Source organism: Leptodactylus fuscus, chromosome 8, assembly GCF_031893055.1.
Source record: "Leptodactylus fuscus isolate aLepFus1 chromosome 8, aLepFus1.hap2, whole genome shotgun sequence".
Classification (NCBI taxonomy): domain Eukaryota; kingdom Metazoa; phylum Chordata; class Amphibia; order Anura; family Leptodactylidae; genus Leptodactylus; species Leptodactylus fuscus.
In genome coordinates this window covers 3,239,665-3,266,238 of record NC_134272.1, presented here as the reverse complement: position 1 = coordinate 3,266,238, position 26,574 = coordinate 3,239,665, and the positions used below count along the sequence as shown (strand labels likewise).

Below are 26,574 nucleotides of genomic sequence, written 5' to 3'. Positions count from 1 at the left end.
GATACATTTAGGTAAGACTCTCAGTAGGACCTCAGGGGGTTACAACGCATCGGACTATGTTGGAGCTAATTTTCTTGGTCCCCTTTAAAGCGTAAGTAAATTTCTGGACAAATTGTGATTTTCTGTCATTAATAATATTTGGGATGAATTTTATTAAACGGGATCACAGCAATGCCTCCGCCAGACCAGCCTACGATCTCACATTCATTTACTATGTGGCCTGGCTGCAGCTCAGTCCCATTCAAGCTTATAGGACTGATCTGCAATACTAAGCACAGCCCCTATGTGAGTTATGGCGCTGTGGAGTCAGAGTCCACCAGTCTGATAGTGATGACCTGTCTTAAGGAAAAACATAAGACACCCAACCCCCCTCCCCTCAGCTTTTCTTCGGAAACCTCCCAGAAGACGACAAGGACGAGGACGAGGCGCGACAATTAAAAGTATAAGAATGATTAGAGGGTTTATTGGCCGCAGTCATAGTAATGGAACAGACGTGGAATGAAGTGTCCGAGCGCCGATAAATAGTTAAAATCTAAAAATGGTCTGAAGGTGGAGACGACAGGTAGAAAGTAAATCGTACAAGGCAAGTATTGCCCTACAACAGTCATTCCAGTCAATAATATGACCGATACTCTGTCCATGCTGAACACAATGGCGGTCGCCGACCATCGCAGAGACTTGTAATGATCCAGCTCAATAATGGTCCGTTAATCCAGGAAGAAGATGTTATTGAATTGTGTCGCACAAAGCTTCTTAATCTCATCTGGAATGGAACGGAAAGAAGGAGGAGGTTACATATAATATACAGAAACACAGATTTATATCAGATCGGTGTGACATCATCTACTAAGATCAGGAGAGAAGCTGAGCTGCGTGATATATAGGGGTATAGGATAGAGGAGAGAAGCTGAGCTGTGTGATATATAGGGGTATAGGATAGAGGAGAGAAGCTGAGCTGTGTGATATATAGGGGTATAGGATAGAGGAGAGAAGCTGAGCTGTGTGATATATAGGTTATAGGATAGAGGAGAGAAGCTGAGCTGTGTGATTGATATATAGGGGTATAGGATAGAGGAGAAAAGCTGAGCTGTGTGATATATAGGGGTATAGGATAGAGGAGAGAAGCTGAGCTGTGTGATATATAGGGGTATAGGATAGAGGAGAGAAGCTGAGCTGTGTGATATATAGGGTTATAGGCTAGAGGAGAGAAGCTGAGCTGTGTGATATATAGGGTTATAGGCTAGAGGAGAGAAGCTGAGCTGTGTGATATATAGGGGTATATGATAGAGGAGAGAAGCTGAGCTGTGTGATATATAGAGGTTATAGGATAGAGGAGAGAAGCTGAGCTGTGTGATATATAGGGGCATAGGATAGAGGAGAGAAGCTGAGCTCTGTGATATATAGGGTTATAGGATAGAGGAGAGAAGCTGAGCTGTGTGATATATAGGGGTATAGGATAGAGGAGAGAAGCTGAGCTGTGTGATATATAGGGGTATATGATAGGAGAGAAGCTGAGCGGTCTGGTGGGTTCCTTGCACTCTCTCAGCTCCATATAGTTGTTCCCTCTCAGTTACGTTCTCTGCAGTCTCTCCTGTGCTGTCTCTGGCCTGATGTGGACTGTGGCCCTATAATGGTGTTGGGGGCCAGGTGAGGTCTCTCTGATGTGACTCCATTACTGGGTAGCGGTCACTGATCTGCTGTACTAAGAAGACGTGTGACGCCGCGTCCTAAGCACCTTGTCCATTCAGCAGATCTAAAAGCGCCCGGGAGCCTAATAATATCTTTCCATTCTGATGCAATTACGGGCGGGCTGTAGCGGACACATATACCGGAGCGCGCGCTTATTTCCTGCACATCAATCATTCGGCTAAGTGACAATTACGGTCGTCAAAACAGTTTGTGAATAACAGGGGCACCTGCGATGACGGCAGCGACACTTTCGGCTTTAATCCTGACATTTATACCCCGCAGGGATTAGCACATTGTAATGAGACCTCCTGAATGCGACCAGGCCCCAATGTCAAGGTGCAAGATGTGCTCGCTTTTTAATTATTAAGACCATCTGCTGAAAAAAGATGAGGATGAATATTGATGACGTCTCGGAGCTGTTCCAAAGTTTAGCATGAAACAGTAACACAAAACCGCAGCGGCAACATGACCCGAGGAGAGGCAGCGAGGTATTAGGAGGGCCAGCACTTCTGTCAGTGCAACGCCACCGAAGCCTCTCGCGCCTCGCATACACAACACTGGGAGAGACTAAATTATTTGGAAGCCAGGACTCAAGAGCACATTCTTCTCCGAACCTTAGGGACACAAGGCAGAACAAACCAATTACAGAAAATAATTACTGCCGGGTGTTAAAGGGATAGTCACATCCCTGACAGATACGCCCTTAAAAAGCCCTGACGGTGCAGCCGCCTCTCCCGGCACAGCATCCCCTGTAACACACGGTCACCTAAATGGTTCGTCTTAGGGGGATTCCTAAGGGGCCTCCAAGGACTTCACCCTTTAACCCTGTACAGAGATCTGCAGTCAGTTGCAGGACGTCCACCAAGTTCGTGACAGCCGACCAAGCAGGACCAGGACCTTGGTGAACTACAGGAACCCGCCAGGACCTGGACCAGGAGACCAGCAGATAATGGAGGCAGGAAAGGACAAAGTCAGGGAATAATCCAGGGTCAAACACAGATCAGGCAGTGCAGAGCAACAAGTAAGGTGGGAACCAAACTGGGACTGAGAGGAAGCAGCAGCAGCATGAGGAGGTGCAGGTGCGGGGTACAGGGGAGGAGCAGGTGCGGGGTACAGGGGAGGAGCAGGTGCGGGGTACAGGGGAGGTGCAGGTGCGGGGTACAGGGGAGGAGCAGGTGCGGGGTACAGGGGAGGAGCAGGTGCGGGGTACAGGGGAGGTGCAGGTGCGGGGTACAGGGGAGGTGCAGGTGCGGGGTACAGGGGAGGAGCAGGCAGCAAGGACAAAAGGTCATTTGGCTCCCATGTCTGCTGGGACATGTAGTCTGCGTCTGCTGGAGTTACACTCCCATGTTATATATCAATGCAGAATTCAGAAACAGGACCAAGTGCATAAGATCAGGATACCCCTTTAGCCCTTTCCCTGCCAAGGACAGCTCTCATACACCCTGGTAAAGAGGTGCTTCAGCAGCCAAGGGCTCACGAGATAAGACTTTGCCACTGACAGCTCTATCTCTGGCACCTGATTCTCAGCTTTAGTGTGTAACCACTATCGTGTTTTTAGCCAAAATACAACCAGAGATAGAGCCATGTCATGTGCTGCAGGGACAGGAGGAGACTGGAGAAATAAAGGACCCGTCAGCAGCCCCTCCCCCTCCTCAGAATACACAAGCTATGGGCCGCTCATGGACGGCTTTGCTGACAGTAGACCATCCGGCTTCCCCATATCTCTCTCCTGCTATAACTAAAATCGCTTCCCTTAGGTCTCCTTCACATTTTTTTTTTCAGGTTGTAACAATCCCATCTAATCTATAGGATTACCCTTTGGGGGAGGAGTCCTGGAAGTGATGATCCCACCCCCCCTGATCTCATCATCATCCAGTCTGTCTGGGATGACATGAAGAGACAGACGGATTGGAGCAAGCAACATCCGCAGAAGATCTGGGCTTAGTTCTCCAAGATGGCGGTGGGAACAACCTCCCTGCCAAAAACTGTCTGAAAGTGCCGAGAAGGCGGCAAAGGTCACACCAGTCTAAAACATCTGCACAGTACTGTTAGGAAATTGCCATAGGCTTGAAAAGGAGGAGAATGGTTGTCCTCCAGTCCATTCTTACTCCTCCTAGTCATGGTAAAGTGTCCATTGTTATTCCTCCTAGTCATGATCTTGGGGCTGAGTGCAAACAATAGACTGATGGCGGCCACAGAGGGTCCTACCAGTGAAACCCCATCATTCCCTCTTAGAGAGCCCCCGCCATAAAATCCCTCCCCCGATCTGTCTACTTTAGTAAAGTCTTGTGTTCCCCTTACAATAACAATTGGGAGGATCTTATCTTATAGTTCTGTCTTTGGGATCAAGGGTCCTTTAAGTAGAGTTTCCCCTTCTTTGCTTTAAGGGCTGACTCACCATTTACTTCAATCAGGTTGGAGTTCTTTTGGTTGAGGATGACGTAGAGCTCCCGCTGGTCCGACTTCTTCCCCACCACCCAGTAGTCGCTCATGGCTTTTACTATGATTTCTTCATCTTCATCAACTCTGAAAAGAATAAAGTTCAGAAAGTGAAGTCTATAGAGCGTTCCGGCCGCTTCCCTGGACTTTTCAGGATTAGGTCTGTGTGTGTACGAGGAGGCGACACAATCTATAGGGCTTAGATTTGGGCTTACATTTTTACAAAATGTAGATACAAAAATTCATGTTCCTCATCCACCGACATTCACGTCAAGTAAAAGTGTCTGCGGCGAGGTCCACACTCGTGTCCAGGTTTCTGTCCTTTGGGTCCAACATGGGGACCTGATAGACGGAAACCCCGCCCGCTTATATGGACTTTTCTCTTCGCGGATTCAGTGACTCGAACACGAGTGTGACCCTGGCGTTAGTTTAGTGAATCTCCCCCATTGTGTATAAGATCTCCCCGGGGCCCCGTCTTGGCTCTGACATGGGAGATCCGCGCCACATTAACCCTTTAATACCTTGTAAAATCGCTATTTATGTCTCCGAGAATCTTCATCAGCTCGGGCTGCACGGAGGTCAGCGAGACACTCGGTGTTTTCTTGAGGTGGATTGTACTTTTCTCCGCCAGGTTCATGTGGTTGAAATAAATAAACTTGAACTGAGGTTCCTTCTCTGACCTGGAGAGAAAACAGGGACGTTACACCACGACATGCAGAACCCAGGTACTGTGAGCGGACCACGTATAGGACCACATACGTAAAATCATCTCCAGTGCACACACAGAAGTCTATGGAGAGGGGAGGAGGAGGCAGTTACATGATGTATTGCCTGATTCTGTGCAACGTCAGGCGACTTCTCCCTCCATCGCTCACAGTGTAGCAGCAGCAGTTACCTTATCCTCATTTCCAGCAGACTCTTCCTCCTCCCTCTCCATAGACTTCTATGACAAAAGTAACTTGTAAGTAGGGAAAGGAGCAGATTAATTTGATATACGTCAGAGTTTCTTCTATTCCCCTGTTCTATTCATTTATGGAAAATGGTTTTATAACTGGAGGTCATTACAAATCAGGTTTCCTGTAACACAATGGCGTCCTGATGGCGTGTAAGCGGACGGCGCGCCACCTACCCCGAGATCCTCCTGTTGATGTTGTACTGCTCGCAGATGTCCGAGGCTAACACTGTAAGCTGAGGCCCCACAAGGCCGTCCAGTTTTCGACAGAACTCTGGGGTTAGTTGTGCAGATGCTAAAAAGAAAAAAAAATAATAAAAATTGTAAACGTAAGAGCGACCCCGTCTGGTCTGAGAATCTCATACAGGCCGCGGAGGAGTAAAGCGGCATCTTAAAGTGGAACTCCAAATAATAAAAAGATTAGAAATGAATGGTGAAGGAGAAGATCAGGAGAGTTAGAATATATCTTATTAAAATTATCTGTTATCATCTCCAATTATTCGGCTCCTCCTTCCCTTCATTCAGACGCTTAACCCAAATAGCATCCATATCTGGCCTGATACATAGAAGTCAATGGAGAGGGGAGGGGGAGATAGATATATATACACACAGTACTGTACCAATGTTTAGGGCACACGTCATAGACACGCTGTAAAGTAAGAATACTCTCAGAAATAGAAGTCTTAAAGGAGTTCTCCGGTTTCTAAGACGGATGGCCATCATTATTAAATGTGCAGGGGTCGGACACCCAGGACCCCCACAGATCACTGGTACCGAGGCGACATGGGAAAGCCGCACTGCTCACTCCTCATACAAGTTGTGGTGGTGAGTGTCAGTCCTGCAGCGATGCCCCATTGACGTACCACATTGTCTCAGTACTGCTGATCTGCCGGGGTCCCAGGTACGGACCCCCAAAGATCTAATACTAACAACCTACCCTGAGGATAGACTGACAATCAAAAAACAGATAACCCTTCAATAGTTTATCTTTGTCTTTAGAAAGTATTCTTAGTCTGCAGCATGTGTGTCCACACCTGTCTAAAACTTTTGCACAATACTGTGTGTATATATATATATATATATATATATATATATATATATATATATATATATATATATATACACACACACAGACACATCTGTGTAACTTCCCCCTAGTCCTCTCTGTAACAAACCCATAGTGATAATCTTACAGCACATTTGGGATTTCGACCATCTATAGGGGTTCGCCCCTCGCCCCCTGTAAGCCCTTACGCCACAGTTTTCCTCAGGAATGAGGGGAGGGGGCCGCCGCAGCTCTTTCAGCAGAAACCTGGAGCCAAGTGCTGGTGCTGACACAGAGTAAGAGGAGAGGGGATCTAGGCAGGGGGGTATGTGTAAGCTTATTATAGGGCAGGGGGGTGCGAGGCGTACAGCGAGCTGTCAGGGGTCAGGGGGTTGTGGTGAGGGGGGGCGGCCCCCTGGCATGTGCACAATGCCGTACTCTGCAGCCTCTGAACCTATTCACACTATGCGCTCTCTGCACCGCCTTATATCTACAACCTGTAAATCATTCGCTCTCTTTATTCCTGCAGGTGGGATCAGACACGTTCGGGCTGCGGGGTCTTCGCCTGGGACGGTATTATACAGCGAGACCTCTCAGGACCACCCAAATCTACATGAAAAGTCGCCTTATAGAGAAGTCAAAGATGGTCAGTATGGAAAACGGAAAGTCCATCACACAGAATGTCATCGGGTCTTCTCACAGGGAGGGGGCGTTAGAGGTGTCACTGTATATACTGTGGGGAGGGGGATAGCGGGACCACCAGATATAGCCAAACCCTGTACTGAAGTGTATGGGGTGGCGGCTCACCCTCTGACCAGCGGCCCCATTCATACCAGTCACCCCCAATCCTGTGACCGGACACCTAGAACAGTCTCTGGGGCTTTCAGATAAACTGGGGGTTCTCATAAGGCCCCAACCCCCAGGACAGGTGATCGGACCGGCACCCGGTTCGCAGGTAGCTCCACTTTCTCCCTCCTTTCCTGCGCCATGAGGGCGGAGTATACTGTAATGTGCCACAGCACAGGTAACGGAGCAAACACGGGGGGGAGGGAGAAGGCAGCGCGGCTCAGGGACCGGTACCAGCTCCGATCATGGTCAGAACCGGCCTGGCACCCCCTAGATCGCTGCCTATAAGCCCTGGAGTAAGTGACTAACTGAAGGCTCCGGGGACAACAAATGTAAGAGGAGATCTACCGGATTCTTGGGGTTCTTAAAATAAGTGAAGTCTTCCTAAGCCCCAGGTCCTAAACTGGAGTCATGTCCCCGACAGCTGCTCATGTATGAGGTAATGGTCACAAAACAACCGCGATTTCCAGGAAGAGCAAATGAGGGGCACAGAATAGACTGGCGGCCATTTTGGCTGTGTCCTAGAATACCATCATAGCGTCCATCTCTGTTTATGGGGAGGGTTCACCAGGCAATGTGCACACAATAGACTGGTGGCCATCTTGGCCGTGTCCTAGAATACCATCTTAGGGGATCACCCAGATATTTATAGGAAGGCCGATACTCACCATCAATCATAAAACAGACGGAGGCGCTCATGGCCTGATGATAAAAGAAAAAAGACAAGACATTTAGTGAGCAGAGGAGCGACAGCGAGCGCACGTCTACAAGCCACCTGCTAGCCGGCTCCCAGGACAATGACGTCTCCATTACACAGGGCTGGCGGGGAAATCTCTCTTGTACTTTCTAAATTTATCATAAGTGGAAGTAAAAGCTTTGGCGCTCCCCGGAGTCGGCTGAGTCTGGCTCATTGTCTAGACAGTAATGTCACTCAGTCCGGGCTGATGGACGTGACATTATTATCCCAGACACGGCCAATGCGAGACCTTCTCAGCTTCTCCCTGTAGGGTTACCAGGCGGGGATAGAGTTTAGCAGGTCATGAAAAGTCAATGTCAATGTAATACACTCAATGCTAATCTATACACACAGAACATGTGGTGCGGGTAAGGGGGCGGCTTCTTATACAGGGGGGCTTTTTTAGGGGTTATGGTCTTTTTTAGCAATATGGAGCCGGATGCTGCAGAGTCTATAGTATATAGGCGTCACCTTGTAAACAATCAGATGAAGCTCTTCATAGGTCTCATCTGTATTAACAAAGATTTTAGGAAACCTAAACTTTGCTTCAGGATCGTGGAGGTTCAAGGGCCCGGTGAGGAACCTAAGGAGAAAAGGAGGAAGTGAGTAAAGGGTTAATGGAGAAGACAAGGCTCAGACTGCAGCACAAGGACTAGGTGGCCACTACAATGGCAGCCATTAGATCCCTGGTCAGATGACAGAGGTTGGTCTGCGGGTGTTTCCAGCTATTGGCGACCGCACAGACGTCAGAGCATCGCTTGGTATTAGCGCCATCGCGCCATTGCTTGTCATTAGGGTAAATGTCCTATCACTAAGGGTGTGCTCGCATCTAATGGTGGACAACCAAGGATCTCAAGGGACCCCAGGTTGTGCTTGTACGACTTATACGCCTGCATTTCAGACTTGGTGCTGGGCGGACACTAGCGCAGATGTGAATGTAGTCTTAGTCATATATAGGGCTGTGGATTGTGGATTATAGGACCGCAGTCCTCACTGGGCCTATGGGCAGAGTTCTTATATATGCTTAGCATGGAGTCCGGACTCATAAAAACCCACTACGAGGACAAACACTTATACTGCTGGCACCCTACAAGGACCACTAGATACAGGCATGTAGGACAGGAGTGTCCTGGGTATTATATATCCGGGGTCTCACTTAGGTTTGAATCCAACTAAGAGCAAACTCTGCGTGTAGTTTGCATGTTCTCCCTGTGTTTGGGGAGTTTCCTCCGGGTGCTCCGGTTTCTTCCCACATGACAAAGACACTGACAGGTAAATTGTCTCCTGCCCTTGTGGGTGTTGGGGATGAGCGCACATATGGCCCCACTAGGCTCCCTGCACATTACAAGGTTTCTCTGCTCCGTCCTCTGAGACAATGATCTTTTATAGTGTAAGGAAATTGCACATTCCTAATAATAGCAGGGTCAGGGTCTCACCTCCCGTAGTGCTGGAGATTTCCTGGCATTTCAGGGCGCAACGGAGAATCTCTTCCTGCCAGCTAGAAGACAATGACAATACAATATAATAGTCATCCGGCCGTCACCACTAAACTACAACATGCACCAATACTGTACACAGCAAGTCAGCGACTCCCAAACAGCAAGAAGATTTTACTCTGCAATTAAAGGGGATGTCCCACAAAGGATATTTGTGCTCAACCACAGTAAGGTGGAGACTGAATGGACTGGTGGTCACACATAAGCCAGGGAAATGAATTTGGGGTGATGGCACAGCCGGATGCTGTACATAGGCTTATGGGTAACCACAACTCTATGCAGACTCCTTACTGACACTGCGCAGTGCACTGGACTAGAGGGACTCCCGACCCCCGTCCTAGTGGTCAATACAATAGTGCGGAGCCCTCCGAGCAGATAGTCATCAGGTATCTTGTGGCTGAAAGATAAATGAACTTTGTGCAGCAACTTCTGTAAGACAGACACTAGATACAGCGTATAACCAGGTGTGAGCCGACGCTAGACATAACCCATAACCAGGTACAGTTCTGTTCCATGAAAGGAGCCATGTTTTTTGTAATATCCTACAACCCCTTTCAAGCGCTCTTATAAGATCCCAGCATTTACCTCGGGCTCTATGTGTCTCGGGAAGAGAGATGTGGTGAGGTATTTATACAATATCCGCATATCTTCTTGCTCCAATCCACTCCTGTTAGAGAACAACCAGGTCACATCAGTCTATACAGGTAGAGGTTTCATCATTTGTTCTATGTGGGGGAACTCCGACCAAACAGATTGATAAAGATAGAAATTAAAAGCACAACATAATGAAATGCTAAAGAGGAGGAGATGGGGAAAAACTGCAGAAGCCTCCTGCAGATACAGACCCTGCAAATACAGACCCCTGCCAAGTGTCTGCAGATACAGACCCTGCAAATACAGACCCCTGCCGAGTATCTGCAGAAACAGACCCTGTAAATACAGACCCCTGCCGAGTGTCTGCAGATACAGACCCTGCAAATACAGACCCCTGCAGAGTATCTGTAGATACAGACCCTGCAAATACAGACCCCTGCCGAGTATCTGCAGAAACAGACCCTGTAAATACAGACCCCTGCCAAATGTCTGCAGATACAGACCCTGTAAATACAGACCCCTGCCAAATGTCTGCAGATACAGACCCTGTAAATACAGACCCTGCAAATACAGACCCCTGCCAAGTGTCTGCAGATACAGACCCTGCAAATACAGACCCCTGCCAAGTGTCTGCAGATACAGACCCTGCAAATACAGACCCCTGCAAAGTGTCTGCAGATACAGACCCTGCAAATACAGACCCCTGCCGAGTATCTGCAGATACAGACCCTGCAAATACAGACCCTTGCCAATACAGACCGCTGCCGAGTATCTGCAGATACAAACCCTACATGGAGGGGTGACCAGCCAGCTGTACACAAAATCCTTTATGTGGGGAGGTTGCAGGAAAGATATATATAATAAGAACATTAAGAACTGATGTGAAAAGTAGGGGCGCAGGCAGCCCCCCCCTGGCACAATGAAAGGTTTGAAATACTTTGTGAAGATACAAAGCTGAAATCTGCATCAAATATCAAAATTTGTACAGACCCCCCCCCCCCCCCCCCACGTACCATGTGCTTCTATATTACTGGTGTGTTGGGGCCCCTCAGGCTCCAGGGCCCGGTTGCTACTTCTGCACCCCTCTATAGCTACAGCCCTGACTAGATTAGCTATAGATTCACAGTGTGTGTGGGGGGGGGGGCACATAAAGAAACCCCTGCCCCGGGCCCTTGTGAGTTTGCACCATCCCTGTATAATGGACGGCTCCAGGACCACAGCGACACGCGAGGCTGGATTACAAGCTTTATGCACTGTCAGCGCTGACCCCTATTTTTAATTCCGGCAGAGCCCCTCTAAATCTCTGGATTCCCAGTAACGGCTTCAGGACTGACAAGTGACGAGTTTCTAATTAACGCAGATAAAAGCTGCAGAGTGCGGAGAAATATCCGTGCGCGGCAGATTCACAGATGATGTAACTTTTATTAGTTATTCTAACGCCTCTCACAAACAAGGCCACCGGCTCGCAACGTTATTTATATCCCAATACAGCATGTAAATGAGACACACTATAGTATGTGCCGAAATCTGAGCAGGAGATCTACAATGTGAAACCGGAGCCCGGCAGAGCCGCAGTGCCGAGTGTTAACAGGGAATGGCAGGGCGAAGAGGCCGGCGATGACAGCTCTGACTGACAGGGACACACGGACTTGTTTCCCTAATATTTTCCCACCATAAAAGAAATGGATGGTGCGGATATCTTACATTCATATCAGTGGAGCGAAAAGGGATCAAAAGGAAGTTCTGAGAAAGCAGAGGCAAAAATGCAAAAATATGGCGCAATGGATGACAGAAGAGCGTAACGCCGCGCGTGCAGTAACGCAAAAACAAGTCTCAATGTCACCGGTTGGGGTCACACTAAGGGATTGCCCAGGTGGAGGACAACCTCAATAATATCGCAAGTGTCCATCCCTGTGTACGGAGGGTCTACCCAGCGAGGTGCACACAATATACTGACTTGGCTCTGACTTAGAAGTTGCAAGAAGTCAGTGCAACCGAAATGGTATAAGGAGGACATTTCAGCACCTGCACCAACTCTCTGCATCCTTCAATAGACCCGGCCGCATTGACTCCGGTGCAGTCTCTTCTCTAGCCCACCTTGTACCATCTAAGCCCCAGTTTCAGTCAAGGAAGGAAACCTGCTGACCCTGCACCCGGGCACCTGCAAAATTATCTCCGCAACTCCATGGAATTGCAGAAATTCATTTCCCTATCCCCACAGAAAATGCACTGCCACCCTCGGCCTCTCCAGTTTAGAGGTGCAGAATAGTAACTGCCCCCGGCCACCATGTAGTGTAGTGCAATCCCCCAAGGCAGAAAGACCCCACTCCAAGCACCACCGAGGGCTGGAGTCTTGCATCTATTTGATATTTTATTAAAGGGTTTCATCATTACACCCACACTCCTTGCACCTCATTATATGGACATCCCTGAGAGGGGTCCCGGCCCCCCTGGTCAGGGGACAGCGGCAGAATACTGCACATACAGAAGCGGTCCGGATGTCCATGGTGTATGTAGTGTAGACTCGTCCTATTGTAGACTGCACCAGTAACGGATTCCCTGCGCTGTAATATGGAGGGCGAGGCCGACAGATGAGGCCACAAACCAGATACAAGGCTCGCCGCTGATCAGACACATCTACACGCTCTCTCACCGCTGACCAGACACATCTACCCGCTCTCTCACCGCTGACCAGACACATCTACCCGCTCTCTCACCGCTGACCAGACACATCTACCCGCTCTCTCACCGCTGATCAGACACATCTACCCGCTCTCTCATCGCTGATCAGACACATCTACATGCTCTCTCACCGCTGACCAGACACATCTACATGCTCTCTCACCGCTGACCAGACACATCTACCCGCTCTCTCACCGCTGACCAGACACCTCTACCCGCTCTCTCGCCGCTGACCAGACACCTCTACCCGCTCTCTCGCCGCTGATCAGACACATCTACCCGCTCTCTCGCCGCTGACCAGACACCTCTACCCGCTCTCTCGCCGCTGATCAGACACATCTACCCGCTCTCTCACCGCTGATCAGACACATCTACCCGCTCTCTCACCGCTGATCAGACACATCTACCCGCTCTCTCACCGCTGACCAGACACCTCTACCCGCTCTCTCACCGCTGACCAGACACATCTACCCGCTCTCTCACCGCTGATCAGACACATCTACCCGCTCTCTCGCCGCTGATCAGACACATCTACCCGCTCTCTCACCGCTGACCAGACACCTCTACCCGCTCTCTCGCCGCTGATCAGACACATCTACCCGCTCTCTCACCGCTGATCAGACACATCTACCCGCTCTCTCACCGCTGATCAGACACCTCTACCCGCTCTCTCACCGCTGATCAGACACCTCTACCCGCTCTCTCACCGCTGACCAGACACCTCTACCCGCTCTCTCGCCGCTGATCAGACACATCTACCCGCTCTCTCACCGCTGATCAGACACATCTACCCGCTCTCTCGCCGCTGATCAGACACATCTACCCGCTCTCTCACCGCTGACCAGACACCTCTACCCGCTCTCTCACCGCTGACCAGACACATCTACCCGCTCTCTCACCGCTGATCAGACACATCTACCCGCTCTCTCGCCGCTGATCAGACACATCTACCCGCTCTCTCACCGCTGACCAGACACCTCTACCCGCTCTCTCGCCGCTGATCAGACACATCTACCCGCTCTCTCACCGCTGATCAGACACATCTACCCGCTCTCTCACCGCTGATCAGACACCTCTACCCGCTCTCTCACCGCTGATCAGACACCTCTACCCGCTCTCTCACCGCTGACCAGACACCTCTACCCGCTCTCTCGCCGCTGATCAGACACATCTACCCGCTCTCTCACCGCTGATCAGACACATCTACCCGCTCTCTCGCCGCTGATCAGACACATCTACCCGCTCTCTCACCGCTGATCAGACACATCTACCCGCTCTCTCACCGCTGATCAGACACATCTACCCGCTCTCTCACCGCTGATCAGACACATCTACCCGCTCTCTCACCGCTGATCAGACACATCTACCCGCTCTCTCGCCGCTGATCAGACACATCTACCCGCTCTCTCACCGCTGATCAGACACATCTACCCGCTCTCTCACCGCTGACCAGACACATCTACCCGCTCTCTCACCGCTGATCAGACACATCTACCCGCTCTCTCCTTTCGCACCAATTTACAGGCAGCCATAAATTATTACTGAAATGTATCCCTTTGCAGCAGTCGGAGACCCGAGTCGTGTACAGGAGACGCTACAGACAGTCTGCGGGGTCTATTCTGATCAGCCGCGGGCACTGCTATATCTGCAGACCTGTAGCCGGGGCTCCCGCTGGGAGGTTATATTAGTAACTAGGAGACTTGTGTAATGTGAGAACGGTGTGCCCCCTACTGGCCGCCCTGCAGTAATAAGTCTCTCTTACACGAGGAGCAGAAGGGGCACTACTAGTATACAGAGATGTGCAGACTATACAAGGGCTGTACTGGAACTCTGCAAATATGCAAATAAATCCTCCCTATAGATTAACTCCTCGTATCCCAGAAACCTTGTGGCAGGATTTCAGATTAAAGTAAAGCCAGAAAATCTCCAGAAGGAAGAAAGTGCGAAATGTAGAGAGCGGAATCATAAGGCAAGGCGCAGGCTGGACAGGAGAGAAGACATAACAGGGGCCAGAGGGGGAAATATGTCCTCTACACGGGTACTAGGAGGTCTCAGAATCAGCAGAATAGTGAGCGCAGCTCTGGAGTATAATACAGGATAAGTAATGTAATGTATGTACACAGTGACTGTACCAGCAGAATAGTGAGCGCAGCTCTGGGGTATAATACAGGATAAGTAATGTAATGTATGTACACAGTGACTGTACCAGCAGAATAGTGAGTGCAGCTCTGGAGTATAATACAGGATAAGTAATGTAATGTATGTACACAGTGACTGCACCAGCAGAATAGTGAGCGCAGCTCTGGAGTATAATACAGGATAAGTAATGTAATGTATGTACACGGTGACTGCACCAGCAGAATAGTGAGTGCAGCTCTGGAGTATAATACAGGATAAGTAATGTAATGTATGTACACAGTGACTGCACCAGCAGAATAGTGAGCGCAGCTCTGGAGTATAATACAGGATAAGTAATGTAATGTATGTACACAGTGACTGTACCAGCAGAATAGTGAGCGCAGCTCTGGGGTATAATACAGGATAAGTAATGTAATGTATGTATACAGTGACTGCACCAGCAGAATAGTGAGCGCAGCTCTGGGGTATAATACAGGATAAGTAATGTAATGTATGTACACAGTGACTGCACCAGCAGAATAGTGAGCGCAGCTCTGGAGTATAATACAGGATAAGTAATGTAATGTATGTACACAGTGACTGTACCAGCAGAATAGTGAGTGCAGCTCTGGAGTATAATACAGGATAAGTAATGTAATGTATGTACACAGTGACCAGCAGAATAGTGAGCGCAGCTCTGGAGTATAATACAGGATAAGTAATGTAATGTATGTACACAGTGACTTCACCAGCAGAATAGTGAGCGCAGCTCTGGAGTATAATACAGGATAAGTAATGTAATGTATGTACACAGTGACTACACCAGCAGAATAGTGAGCGCAGCTCTGGAGTATAATACAGGATAAGTAATGTAATGTATGTACACAGTGACTGCACCAGCAGAATAGTGAGCGCAGCTCTAGAGTATAATACAGGATAAGTAATGTAATGTATGTACACAGTGACTGTACCAGCAGAATAGTGAGCGCAGCTCTGGAGTATAATACAGGATAAGTAATGTAATGTATGTACACAGTGACTTCACCAGCAGAATAGTGAGCGCAGCTCTGGAGTATAATACAGGATAAGTAATGTAATGTATGTACACAGTGACTACACCAGCAGAATAGTGAGCGCAGCTCTGGAGTATAATACAGGATAAGTAATGTAATGTATGTACACAGTGACTGCACCAGCAGAATAGTGATTGCAGCTCTGGAGTATAATACAGGATAAGTAATGTAATGTATGTACACAGTGACTACACCAGCAGAATAGTGAGCGCAGCTCTGGAGTATAATACAGGATAAGTAATGTAATGTATGTACACAGTGACTGTACCAGCAGAATAGTGAGCGCAGCTCTGGGGTATAATACAGGATAAGTAATGTAATGTATGTACACAGTGACTGCACCAGCAGAATAGTGAGCGCAGCTCTGGAGTATAATACAGGATAAGTAATGTAATGTATGTACACAGTGACTGTACCAGCAGAATAGTGAGCGCAGCTCTGGAGTATAATACAGGATAAGTAATGTAATGTATGTACACAGTGACTGCACCAGCAGAATAGTGAGCGCAGCTCTGGAGTATAATACAGGATAAGTAATGTAATGTATGTACACAGTGACTGCACCAGCAGAATAGTGAGCGCAGCTCTGGGGTATAATACAGGATAAGTAATGTAATGTATGTACACAGTGACTGCACCAGCAGAATAGTGAGCGCAGCTCTGGGGTATAATACAGGATAAGTAATGTAATGTATGTACACAGTGACTGCACCAGCAGAATAGTGAGCGCAGCTCTGGGGTATAATACAGGATAAGTAATGTAATGTATGTACACAGTGACTGTACCAGCAGAATAGTGAGCGCAGCTCTGGAGTATAATACAGGATAAGTAATGTAATGTATGTACACAGTGACTGCACCAGCAGAATAGTGAGCGCAGCTCTGGGGTATAATACAGGATAAGTAATGTAATGTATGTACACAGTGACTGCACCAGCAGAATAGTGAGCGCAGCTCTGGAGTATAATACAGGATAAGTAATGTATGTACACAGTGACTACACCAGCAGAATAGTGAGCGCAGCTCTGGAGTATAATACAGGATAAGTAATGTAATGTATGTACACAGTGACTACACCAGCAGAATAGTGAGCGCAGCTCTGGAGTATAATACAGGATAAGTAATGTAATGTATGTACACAGTGACTACACCAGCAGAATAGTGAGCGCAGCTCTGGAGTATAATACAGGATAAGTAATGTAATGTATGTACACAGTGACTGCACCAGCAGAATAGTGAGCGCAGCACTGGAGTATAATACAGGATAAGTAATGTAATGTATGTACACAGTGACTGTACCAGCAGAATAGTGAGCGCAGCTCTGGAGTATAATACAGGATAAGTAATGTAATGTATGTACACAGAGACTGTACCAGCAGAATAGTGAGCGCAGCTCTGGAGTATAATACAGGATAAGTAATGTAATGTATGTACACAGTGACTGTACCAGCAGAATAGTGAGTGCAGCTCTGGAGTATAATACAGGATAAGTAATGTAATGTATGTACACAGAGACTGTACCAGCAGAATAGTGAGCGCAGCTCTAGAGTATAATACAGGATAAGTAATGTAATGTATGTACACAGTGACTGTACCAGCAGAATAGTGAGCGCAGCTCTGGAGTATAATACAGGATAAGTAATGTAATGTATGTACACAGTGACTACACCAGCAGAATAGTGAGCGCAGCTCTGGAGTATAATACAGGATAAGTAATGTAATGTATGTACACAGTGACTGTACCAGCAGAATAGTGAGCGCAGCTCTGGAGTAGAATACAGGATAAGTAATGTAATGTATGTACACAGTGACTGTACCAGCAGAATAGTGAGCGCAGCTCTGGAGTAGAATACAGGATGTAACTCAGGATCAGTAACGTATCCACAAAACCTTCATATATAAGCCCATAATGCAGACACCTACCAGATGAGCTGGTCATTGTATAAGAACGCTGTATACTTCACAAGACTAAGGCTTTCCTCCACTCTATTGATGAACGACTGGATCTTCAGGTAAGTCATCTTATCTAACGGAAAAAAACTGATGCCGCCAAACACATCGAGCAGGTCACACGACTGTAAATGTAATGTCTGCAAATACTGTGGAGAGAAGAATATAGACATGTTGTACAAGACAAGGTCCAAGAAACCTTCCGTGGCCATTAATACTTGTTCTGTGTGATCTGACGTCTCCTGCCTGTGAGGGGGGTTTATATCAGCCGTATATCAGAGGCCTGGACTCAGTGTGATAGGTATCCATGATGTCACTGCGCCCACACGGGAATACTGGAAGGCTCATGCACATGGCCGAGTGCAGCATGGGGGTCTGTTCTGCTCCCAGATTTTATAGGACCTGAGCAACGCACAGGCTGCACATGATGGGACAGGAATGAATACAGATTTGCCTACTCTTAGGATATTACAAGTCCAGCAGCAGATTCCCAGGTCACCGATCACTACAGGACAGGGGTTGTCCCATCTCAGGGATCCTATCTGCACTGGTAGCTTATGTAAAATGAAAACTTTTCCTAAATATATTGCTTTGTTCTCCTGCTTTGTGACCTTATTCCTTCCATTGTTTGCACAGCGTTTCCATAACTATGGACCTGTGAGATAGGACAAGTGACGGCAGGACAATCCTTCAGCTAATTGCACTTTTGCTGATAAAGCCAGGTCTATTATCTCTTTATGTAAACACACAGATAACACGGAGTCCATTCTGTACAAGCATCTGCATATTATCTGATCTGTGTAAGTGTTGTGTGTCCCATTCAGCCAGAGGGGGGGGGGGGGAGAGGAGATACTGCAGGCGGAGTGCTGAGACACCGAGAGGGGAGAACCCCTTTAATGATTTTCTTCTACAAATTACAAATAAACAACAAGTAACTTACCCGAAGAAAGAATTTCTCCAGCCGATCTTTAAGCAGTTCGACACCGCCGGCCTCCATAGCCTTGTTATAAGTGCCATTAAATAGCTACAGGGATAGAAAGACGGAGCAATAAACCCCCCGGCGACCAGGAGAAGGAAAGAAAAGCAACTATTGTACAGAACATTATAATACACATATATGTATCTATTCTATATAGTATAACCTATTATATAGTACATTATATAATACACATATATGTATCTATTCTATATAGTATAACCCATTGTACAGAACATTATAATACACATATATGTATCTATTCTATATAGTATAACCTATTGTATAGTACATTATATAATACACATATATGTATCTATTCTATATAGTATAACCTATTGTATAGTACATTATATAATACACATATATGGATCTATTCTATATAGTATAACCTATTGTATAGTACATTATATAATACACATATATGGATCTATTCTATATAGTATAACCCATTGTACAGAACATTATAATACACATATATGGATCTATTCTATATAGTATAACCTATTGTATAGTACATTATATAATACACATATATGGATCTATTCTATATAGTATAACCTATTGTATAGTACATTATATAATACACATATATGGATCTATTCTATATAGTATAACCTATTGTATAGTACATTATATAATACACATATATGGATCTATTCTATATAGTATAACCTATTGTATAGTACATTATATAATACACATATATGGATCTATTCTATATAGCATAACCTATTGTATAGTACATTATATAATACACATATATGGATCTATTCTATATAGTATAACCTATTGTATAGTACATTATATAATACACATATATGGATCTATTCTATATAGTATAACCTATTGTATAGTACATTATATAATACACATATATGGATCTATTCTATATAGTATAACCCATTGTACAGAACATTATAATACACATATATGGATCTATTCTATATAGTATAACCTATTGTATAGTACATTATATAATACACATATATGGATCTATTCTATATAGTATAACCTATTGTATAGTACATTATATAATACACATATATGGATCTATTCTATATAGTATAACCCATTGTACAGAACATTATAATACACATATATGGATCTATTCTATATAGTACTCATTGGGATTATTCACCAGGATTCAGACCTAATAATTCCCAATCTACATTGTCTTATTACGATCAGGTCACTTATTTTTAGATTGTTACTTAGGAACACATTTCCCAGCCAGTGTATAACCCCTATGTATCTTATGTCTTCTGCAGAGACATCTCGTCTACGCCATTGGCCCTTCCCCAGTACAGCAAAGTGCACCAACACCAGGACCGCGGCCGCACGGATTTCTTAGGATACGCCCAAAGTGTGCAAATAAAGGGATTCCCCTCTCTTCCCCAAACTGACGCCGTTTCACTAATATAATGGTATTTCCAAAGCTGTACCATGAAGCTCCAGTATAGCGGGGCCCTATATTCTGCCATTTACAATAGGGATATATGTTATGTGGCACAAGGATGTTTGGGATCTCCTCAGGGTGCAAGGCCCGGTAGCAACTGACACCCTGCACGCCCTATATGTTACCCTGCACAGCCTATATGTTACCCTGCACAGCCTATATGTTACCCTGCACGCCCTATATGTTACCCTGCACGCCCTATATGTTACCCTGCACGCCCTATATGTTACCCTGCACACCCTATATGTTACCCTGCACACCCTATATGTTACCCTGCACACCCTATATGTTACCCTGCACACCCTATATGTTACCCTGCACACCCTATATGTTACCCTGCACGCCCTATATGTTACCCTGCACGCCCTATATGTTACCCTGCACACCATATATGTTACCCTGCACGCCCTATATGTTACCCTGCACGCCCTATATGTTACCCTGCACGCCCTATATGTTACCCTGCACGCCCTATATGTTACCCTGCACACCATATAGCTACACCCCTGGTATAGCCCATTGATTGATGATAAAACAATCAGAAAATGATGGCGGTCGGATCCGTAGCAATCGGCAAACTCCACTATAAGATCGGTCTATTAGTCCCAGACGCCTTATAATAACGGGATCCCTTCTTTGCTCATGGAGGTATATAGCGGCTCCAGCTGTATACACATTGCTTACCTTATACATTTTGTAGCATTGCTTCAATACTGAGGAATAAACTTTGTCCTAAAACATAGAACAAAATCAGATGAACACCGATATATTATGGGATGTGACAGGCCTAGAAATCCTTTACGTTGCATCAATGTCACCCCCACTCTATTGGGCCCTGATCTGTACTGGGAAGCAGATCTCCGAATACTGAGAACACCACAAAGCAGCAGATCAAGAAATATGGCTGCCCCCGTAATCAGGAACAACAACCTTCCCCCACCCCAAAAAAACCCCTCTATAACTAGACCAAAAATGGGTTTAATTAGAAATCAATAAAAATCTAGAGGACATTCCCTTTAAATGGGTTTCTGGGGCTTCTATATGGAGATCCTATACTTAACACAGGTCAATATGGGAATGTGGGGTCCAACAATCGGGACCACCACCAATCAGCTGACAGGGCTAATGACTGTTGTGGCCTCTTCCCTGTTCGTTGGTCACACAATACAGCAGCCGCTCAGTCCCTTTCAAGTGAATGGGGCTGAGCTGCAAAACCATCCAAAGGTCTGTGTTTGGTATTGAGTGAGGAGGCCGCAGGACGCGCCCAAACACCGCAGCCCCTTCAGCTGATCGCCCCATTCATCACACACTGATCACTTACCCTACAGATAGGTCATCAATAGAGAAGTCCCAGAAACCCCTTCAAGTAGCCCCAACATATTCTGCAGCGCTGCACACAGATTACATCAACAATAAAGCAATGACATCAAATGGAAGTTATCAAATATTCTGGAAGATGCTAGAAAGATATTTTACCTATACATATACCTATACACAGCTACCTATACATATAATTATACATAGCTACCTATACATATACCTATATACAGTCACCTATACATATACCTATACACAGCTACCTATACACAACTGCCTATACATATAATTATACACAGCCACCTATACATAGCTACCTATACATATAATTATACATAGCTACCTATACATATAATTATACACAGCTACCTATACATATAATTATACACAGCTACCTATACAGCCACCTATACATATACCTATACATAGCTACCTACACACAATGGCAGATATCTAACAAGGACATTATGCTGCACATACCAGTAACTCGTCTTCTTGATATTCTAACATCGGCTTCCCATCCTTCTGTTTTTCTATAACTGGATTTTTTACCACCTACAGAGATAGATAGATAATATTATATGTGTGTGTATTTATTATATATAGATACTTTGTAAGTATCTTCAGTAAACATTGTAACATTTCTGACACAGCCAGCACACAGATATGCTGCACAGGATTATTATCAGACACAGTATATAACTGATGGATAAAGTGCAGAACGTTCCGCGGCCGTGTGATGTGCAGCAGGGGCGGCAGAGGGTGCTGATTTTCAGTTCCTAATGGAAACCATTTGTCCATTGTTCAGTGCGGTAACCACAGGAGCGCGGCGTCTTGGGACACTGATACTAATGGTGAAACCCAATGTTTCGTTGCCATTTCAGACTGGAGTTTAACAGAAATTTCCGCCACCATGTCAGAACCTTCAAGGACTCCAACATACATACGTGCTATGTTAGCGGATCCTAAAGCTGATAATTCAGGGGCAAAGTTGTATCAGTGCCTGGATACAGTATATCAAAGAACAATGTTGGTCTTACCATTACCATCCAAAAACCGTCCTCAGGCTCATGGAAGAATTGTCTGTTCTTCTGAGTGTGTAAGGACTGTGCAGGCTTTGTAGGGTTAAAAGTCCTAAAAACAATGTAATGAAAAGAAAGTCAATCCCAAAGACCAGAGAAACGTTCCAAGGAAAGTCAGCGAGAATGTCTGGACATGACCACGAATATCACAAGGATTACAGACGCCCTCCAGAGCCCAATGCACAGTCTATACTCAGCCCTGCATATCTCCTGGTAGATGTTATGTGTCAGGGGCAGTTTTGGGGCCCCCTCGGGGTCCAGTAGTGACTGATACTCGGCCCCTGCTGCCCACTACAACCCCTACCCACCATATAGACTATGAAGGATCCGCCCCGTTACCTGGTAAACTGCACAATCGCCTCGCACAGACCGACATTTTTAATTTTTTCGTTTTTCTCGATTTCGCTCGGATGGTAAAAGAGAATCTTTTTTTCTTCCTGCATAAAAAAAACAACGTAAACACAACACAACGTAACGGTGTGACCTGCCAGGCTAGAATCAGTATGTCATACAACATGGCTGCCTGGCTCGCTTGGGGCTGACCCCATTATCCAGCTCTTATTAAGCTCACAAGGTTTCCTTCTCTTAGTACAAGTCTTCCTTTGTGTCTGATCGTGTTTACTAAGTTTGTCAGTAATTCAGTCCAAGGAGCAGGAGCTTTCTCTGTATAGATCAGTATAGAACAGGGCTCAGATTTGGAGCGGGGTCCATGTACAGGGCTCCGAATATTCATCAGCAACAGTGAGAGAGAGTGACCAGTCCCCGGCCTCGGATACGTGTCTGAATGTGGCCATAACACGGCTGCCGTAGACTTCTAGGAGACCCTGCTGTGCGAGGAAAACCAAGGAGCGTCTACACAACATCTGCAAATATTACCTAAATCTGCAACACATGAAGAACAAGGCGCCGATACGACATCACTAGGACTGGTTATAGGGAAACCAACAGGCCCTTATGGAATGGACTAGACAGTGGCCCATATAGACCTGTAGGAGTGACACCCCTGCCTGCTGGTGGTTTAGGGTCTCAAGTGTCCCTGACAGGTTCCCTTTAAGGCCCAACCACTAATCCTAAAAATAAGGGAGCCTTCACACGGAGTAAACGCGCATGTATTTTTGCAAAATACACGTGCAAAAATACGACTCCCATTGACTTCAATGGTATTTTTTACACGTGTAAAAATATGCCTGTAAAATGTCATTGAAGTCAATGGAAGTCTTATTTTTACACGTGTATTTTGCAAAAATACACGCGCATTTACTCCGTGTGACGGCTCCCTTAAGGAGCAGCCACACTACTGACTCACCAGGTTGGCCCTTCAGCCCTTTTGTGCACCCCAGTAACCAAATCAGCTATCGAAATACAAGTGAATGGGGCTGAATGCTGTTTCCTGCCTAGTCATGTGGTTGGATGTGCCACTGTGCAGGAAAAACAGGGAAGGAGCCACAGAGAATGGAGCAGGAAGCAGACAGCACTGTTCTCTGTGTAGTGGCCACACAAGGTACTGCAAACCAGTTCCCATTCCTTTGAAGCTAAGCTGCAGTGACTCACTTCTGCCACTACACAGAGGACAGCGCTGTCCGCTTCCTGCTCCATTCTCTGTGTATCGCCTGCTGATCAATGGGGTGTCAGACACCACAAATCTGCTATTAGTCACCTATCAATATAGTTAGCCTGGAAAACCCCTTTAACAAAGAAACAAGAGTCACGTACTGTGCAATGTCCATTAAAGCAGAATCTAAATAAACTCACCTCTCCTTCCCTAGGACCAAATTTGGGGTTATAGATGAAGAAGCTCAGCAGAGACGGGGGGTAATGCTTGTCCTGCACGGCAAACGCCATCCTGCACAGACACAAGGCAGAGCTCAGAACAACACAAAAAAGATTCTGTTTTTTTTTTTTAAGATTCAGAAAATAAATCTGGTTCCTCAAATGAAAGACTCGAGGGAATAAAAGTGACCACAGACGCTCCCGAGACCGAGGAAACGCACTGCTAAGAGAGCGCTGAGGAACCAGATGTGACCTATGAGAGTGCACCAGGCAGCAGCTTAAAGGGGGTTTCCAGGATGGGAACTCTGAGACCCCGACTTGTGGCCACTTTACTGAATTCCAGACACAGCGCCATATACTGGATAGTGGCTGTGCTCGGTACTGCAGCTCAGCTACATTCACCTTGACTGAGAACAAGTTGCAAACAGGCCATGTGACCAATAAGTGGTGGGGCTCACCCAAGTAACAGCTGATCTGTGCGGGTCCCAGTTATTAGACCGATTACATACTGATCTGGTCCATACGTCACAGAATGAGTAGGGCTTTAGGACATATGGACATCTATAGGAGCTGCCCTTGTATTACAGAGACTCATTCATCTGCCTGCTACATAAAGGTATGTGCACATGGAGGAATTGGGCTCTGAGTTTGAGGTGGAGCCCTCCTTAAAAATCAGTGCCAAATCCCACCCCGAATCTGTCCTGAAGATAAGCGTCCTGCTTATCTCCTATGGGGCACAGACGTAGGCCAGCGCTGTACTCGGCTTCTCTCATCAGACCCATACAGATGAATGGAGAGGGGCGCACATGCCTGACCCCCTGCCCTGGGGGGCACCAGACCCCTGCACTTGCCACCTGTGATCCTGTGGCTAGGTAAGGGGCAATTCTGGCCAATCCCACTAGATAATGTTCGGCCGCCAAGTGGCCAATCGATGGATTGTGGGATCGACCAATCCCAGCGCCCACCTAGACATACAATGCTTGGCTGCTAATGTTCGGGGATCCCGACCCCCAAAATCAGGACTTTTCTCTCTGCCAATTTTATACTGAACTCGCTGGAAACCCAACGGACCCCATCACAGTCTATGGGGTTGTTCAAGGGTAATCGCTTTTTAAGGGTTTCCAGTTTTCAGGTCCCCAAGGCTAGTGTGACCCCCGTCAGGCTAGTGAGACCCCCGTCTGACCAGGGTGGCAAATGAGCGACCAAATCTGGCCAATCCCCACATTGGCTGCAGAATGTCCAGCAGGTGGGAAAGGATTCGTTTTTGCTGCCGATGATTTGTGGTGTTTTTATGATCCTCTGATCTCGGCTCCACGTGTGTCCAGCTTAAAGGGGTCACAGGCTTATCAATGACAGTCACAGGTGAAGATCAGCAGAGTCCGAAACCTCTGACCCCTGCAGGGCGAGGGCTGCGAACCACAAAACCAAGACCCTACATTCGTACAGCGGTTGTGCTCGGTATCACAGCTCAGCTCATTCACTCGAATGGGACTGAGATACAAATAGGCCGCGTGAGCGATGAATGTGACATCACATGACTAGTGCTGGAAACGGCTGATCTGCAGGGTGCAGGGGTCAGACCCTTCCTCAATTCATGAGATTAAACAGGAAGATAAAACAAAACAATGGCACTGACATTAAACAAAGGTCGTCCTCTGTAAATGTAAGCGCCCCCTCCCCCTGGTTTATAAGGAGAGGACTAACAGTCCCAGCATGTCCGGTGCACAGATCTCTATAATGCGCAGGGCAAATAACTCGAATAATGGGATCAGTAATACAGAAGGAGAGAACCACAAGTCCCAGCGTGTCCCTATAATAACCCTAATAACTGGGACAGTGGTATATAAGGAGGACTAACAGTCCCAGAAGGGGAGAACTACAAGTCCCAGCACCCCGCACCATCCACTGTCACTAGCCTACAGCAGGAGAGCACTACAAGTCCCAGCAGCACACAATACACACACAGCAGCTCGGTGACACAAGAACCGCAGCCATGGCGCGGCTCTGCCCTGTACACACTCACCTGATCAGCCGCACATATTGTCATAACAGATCGGCACAACCAGGAAGAACCGCACAAGTGCTCGCTACTCACAGGGGTGTCCGCACTCACACAGAGCGCACACTCTATGGGCTCTGCGGATCATACCATTACAAACACCCCTCTCCAGCTGAATGGTTAGAGCCGTAGCGGAGGCGTCGTCACTGGAACATACCATTCCATAATCATAGGGGGTTGTATTAATACCAGATTATCTACAGTCCGCAGTGCTAATAGGAATGACTGCTAATACCCCCCCCCATCTGTCTGGGGATAGAATGTCCTGAAGTAAATCCGGAATGGCCG

At 46.8% G+C, this 26,574-nt stretch overlaps 1 protein-coding gene across 1 annotated transcript; it reads right to left on the bottom strand.

The window, feature by feature from the left end:
* Positions 1-434: 434 nt before the first annotated feature.
* Positions 435-26,301, bottom strand: CCZ1 (CCZ1 vacuolar protein trafficking and biogenesis associated). The gene is made up of 16 exons (XM_075283889.1): positions 26,251-26,301; positions 24,210-24,300; positions 22,797-22,894; positions 22,416-22,509; positions 21,856-21,930; positions 20,743-20,790; positions 18,564-18,647; positions 17,597-17,772; positions 9,792-9,873; positions 9,147-9,208; positions 8,182-8,293; positions 7,643-7,676; positions 5,261-5,378; positions 4,653-4,811; positions 4,091-4,218; positions 435-763 (listed from the first exon to the last, which is right to left on the bottom strand). Exons 2-16 carry the CDS (start codon positions 24,297-24,299, stop codon positions 708-710), a joined length of 1,416 nt encoding a protein of 471 aa, XP_075139990.1. The 5' UTR covers position 24,300; positions 26,251-26,301; the 3' UTR covers positions 435-707.
* Positions 26,302-26,574: the final 273 nt, after the last annotated feature.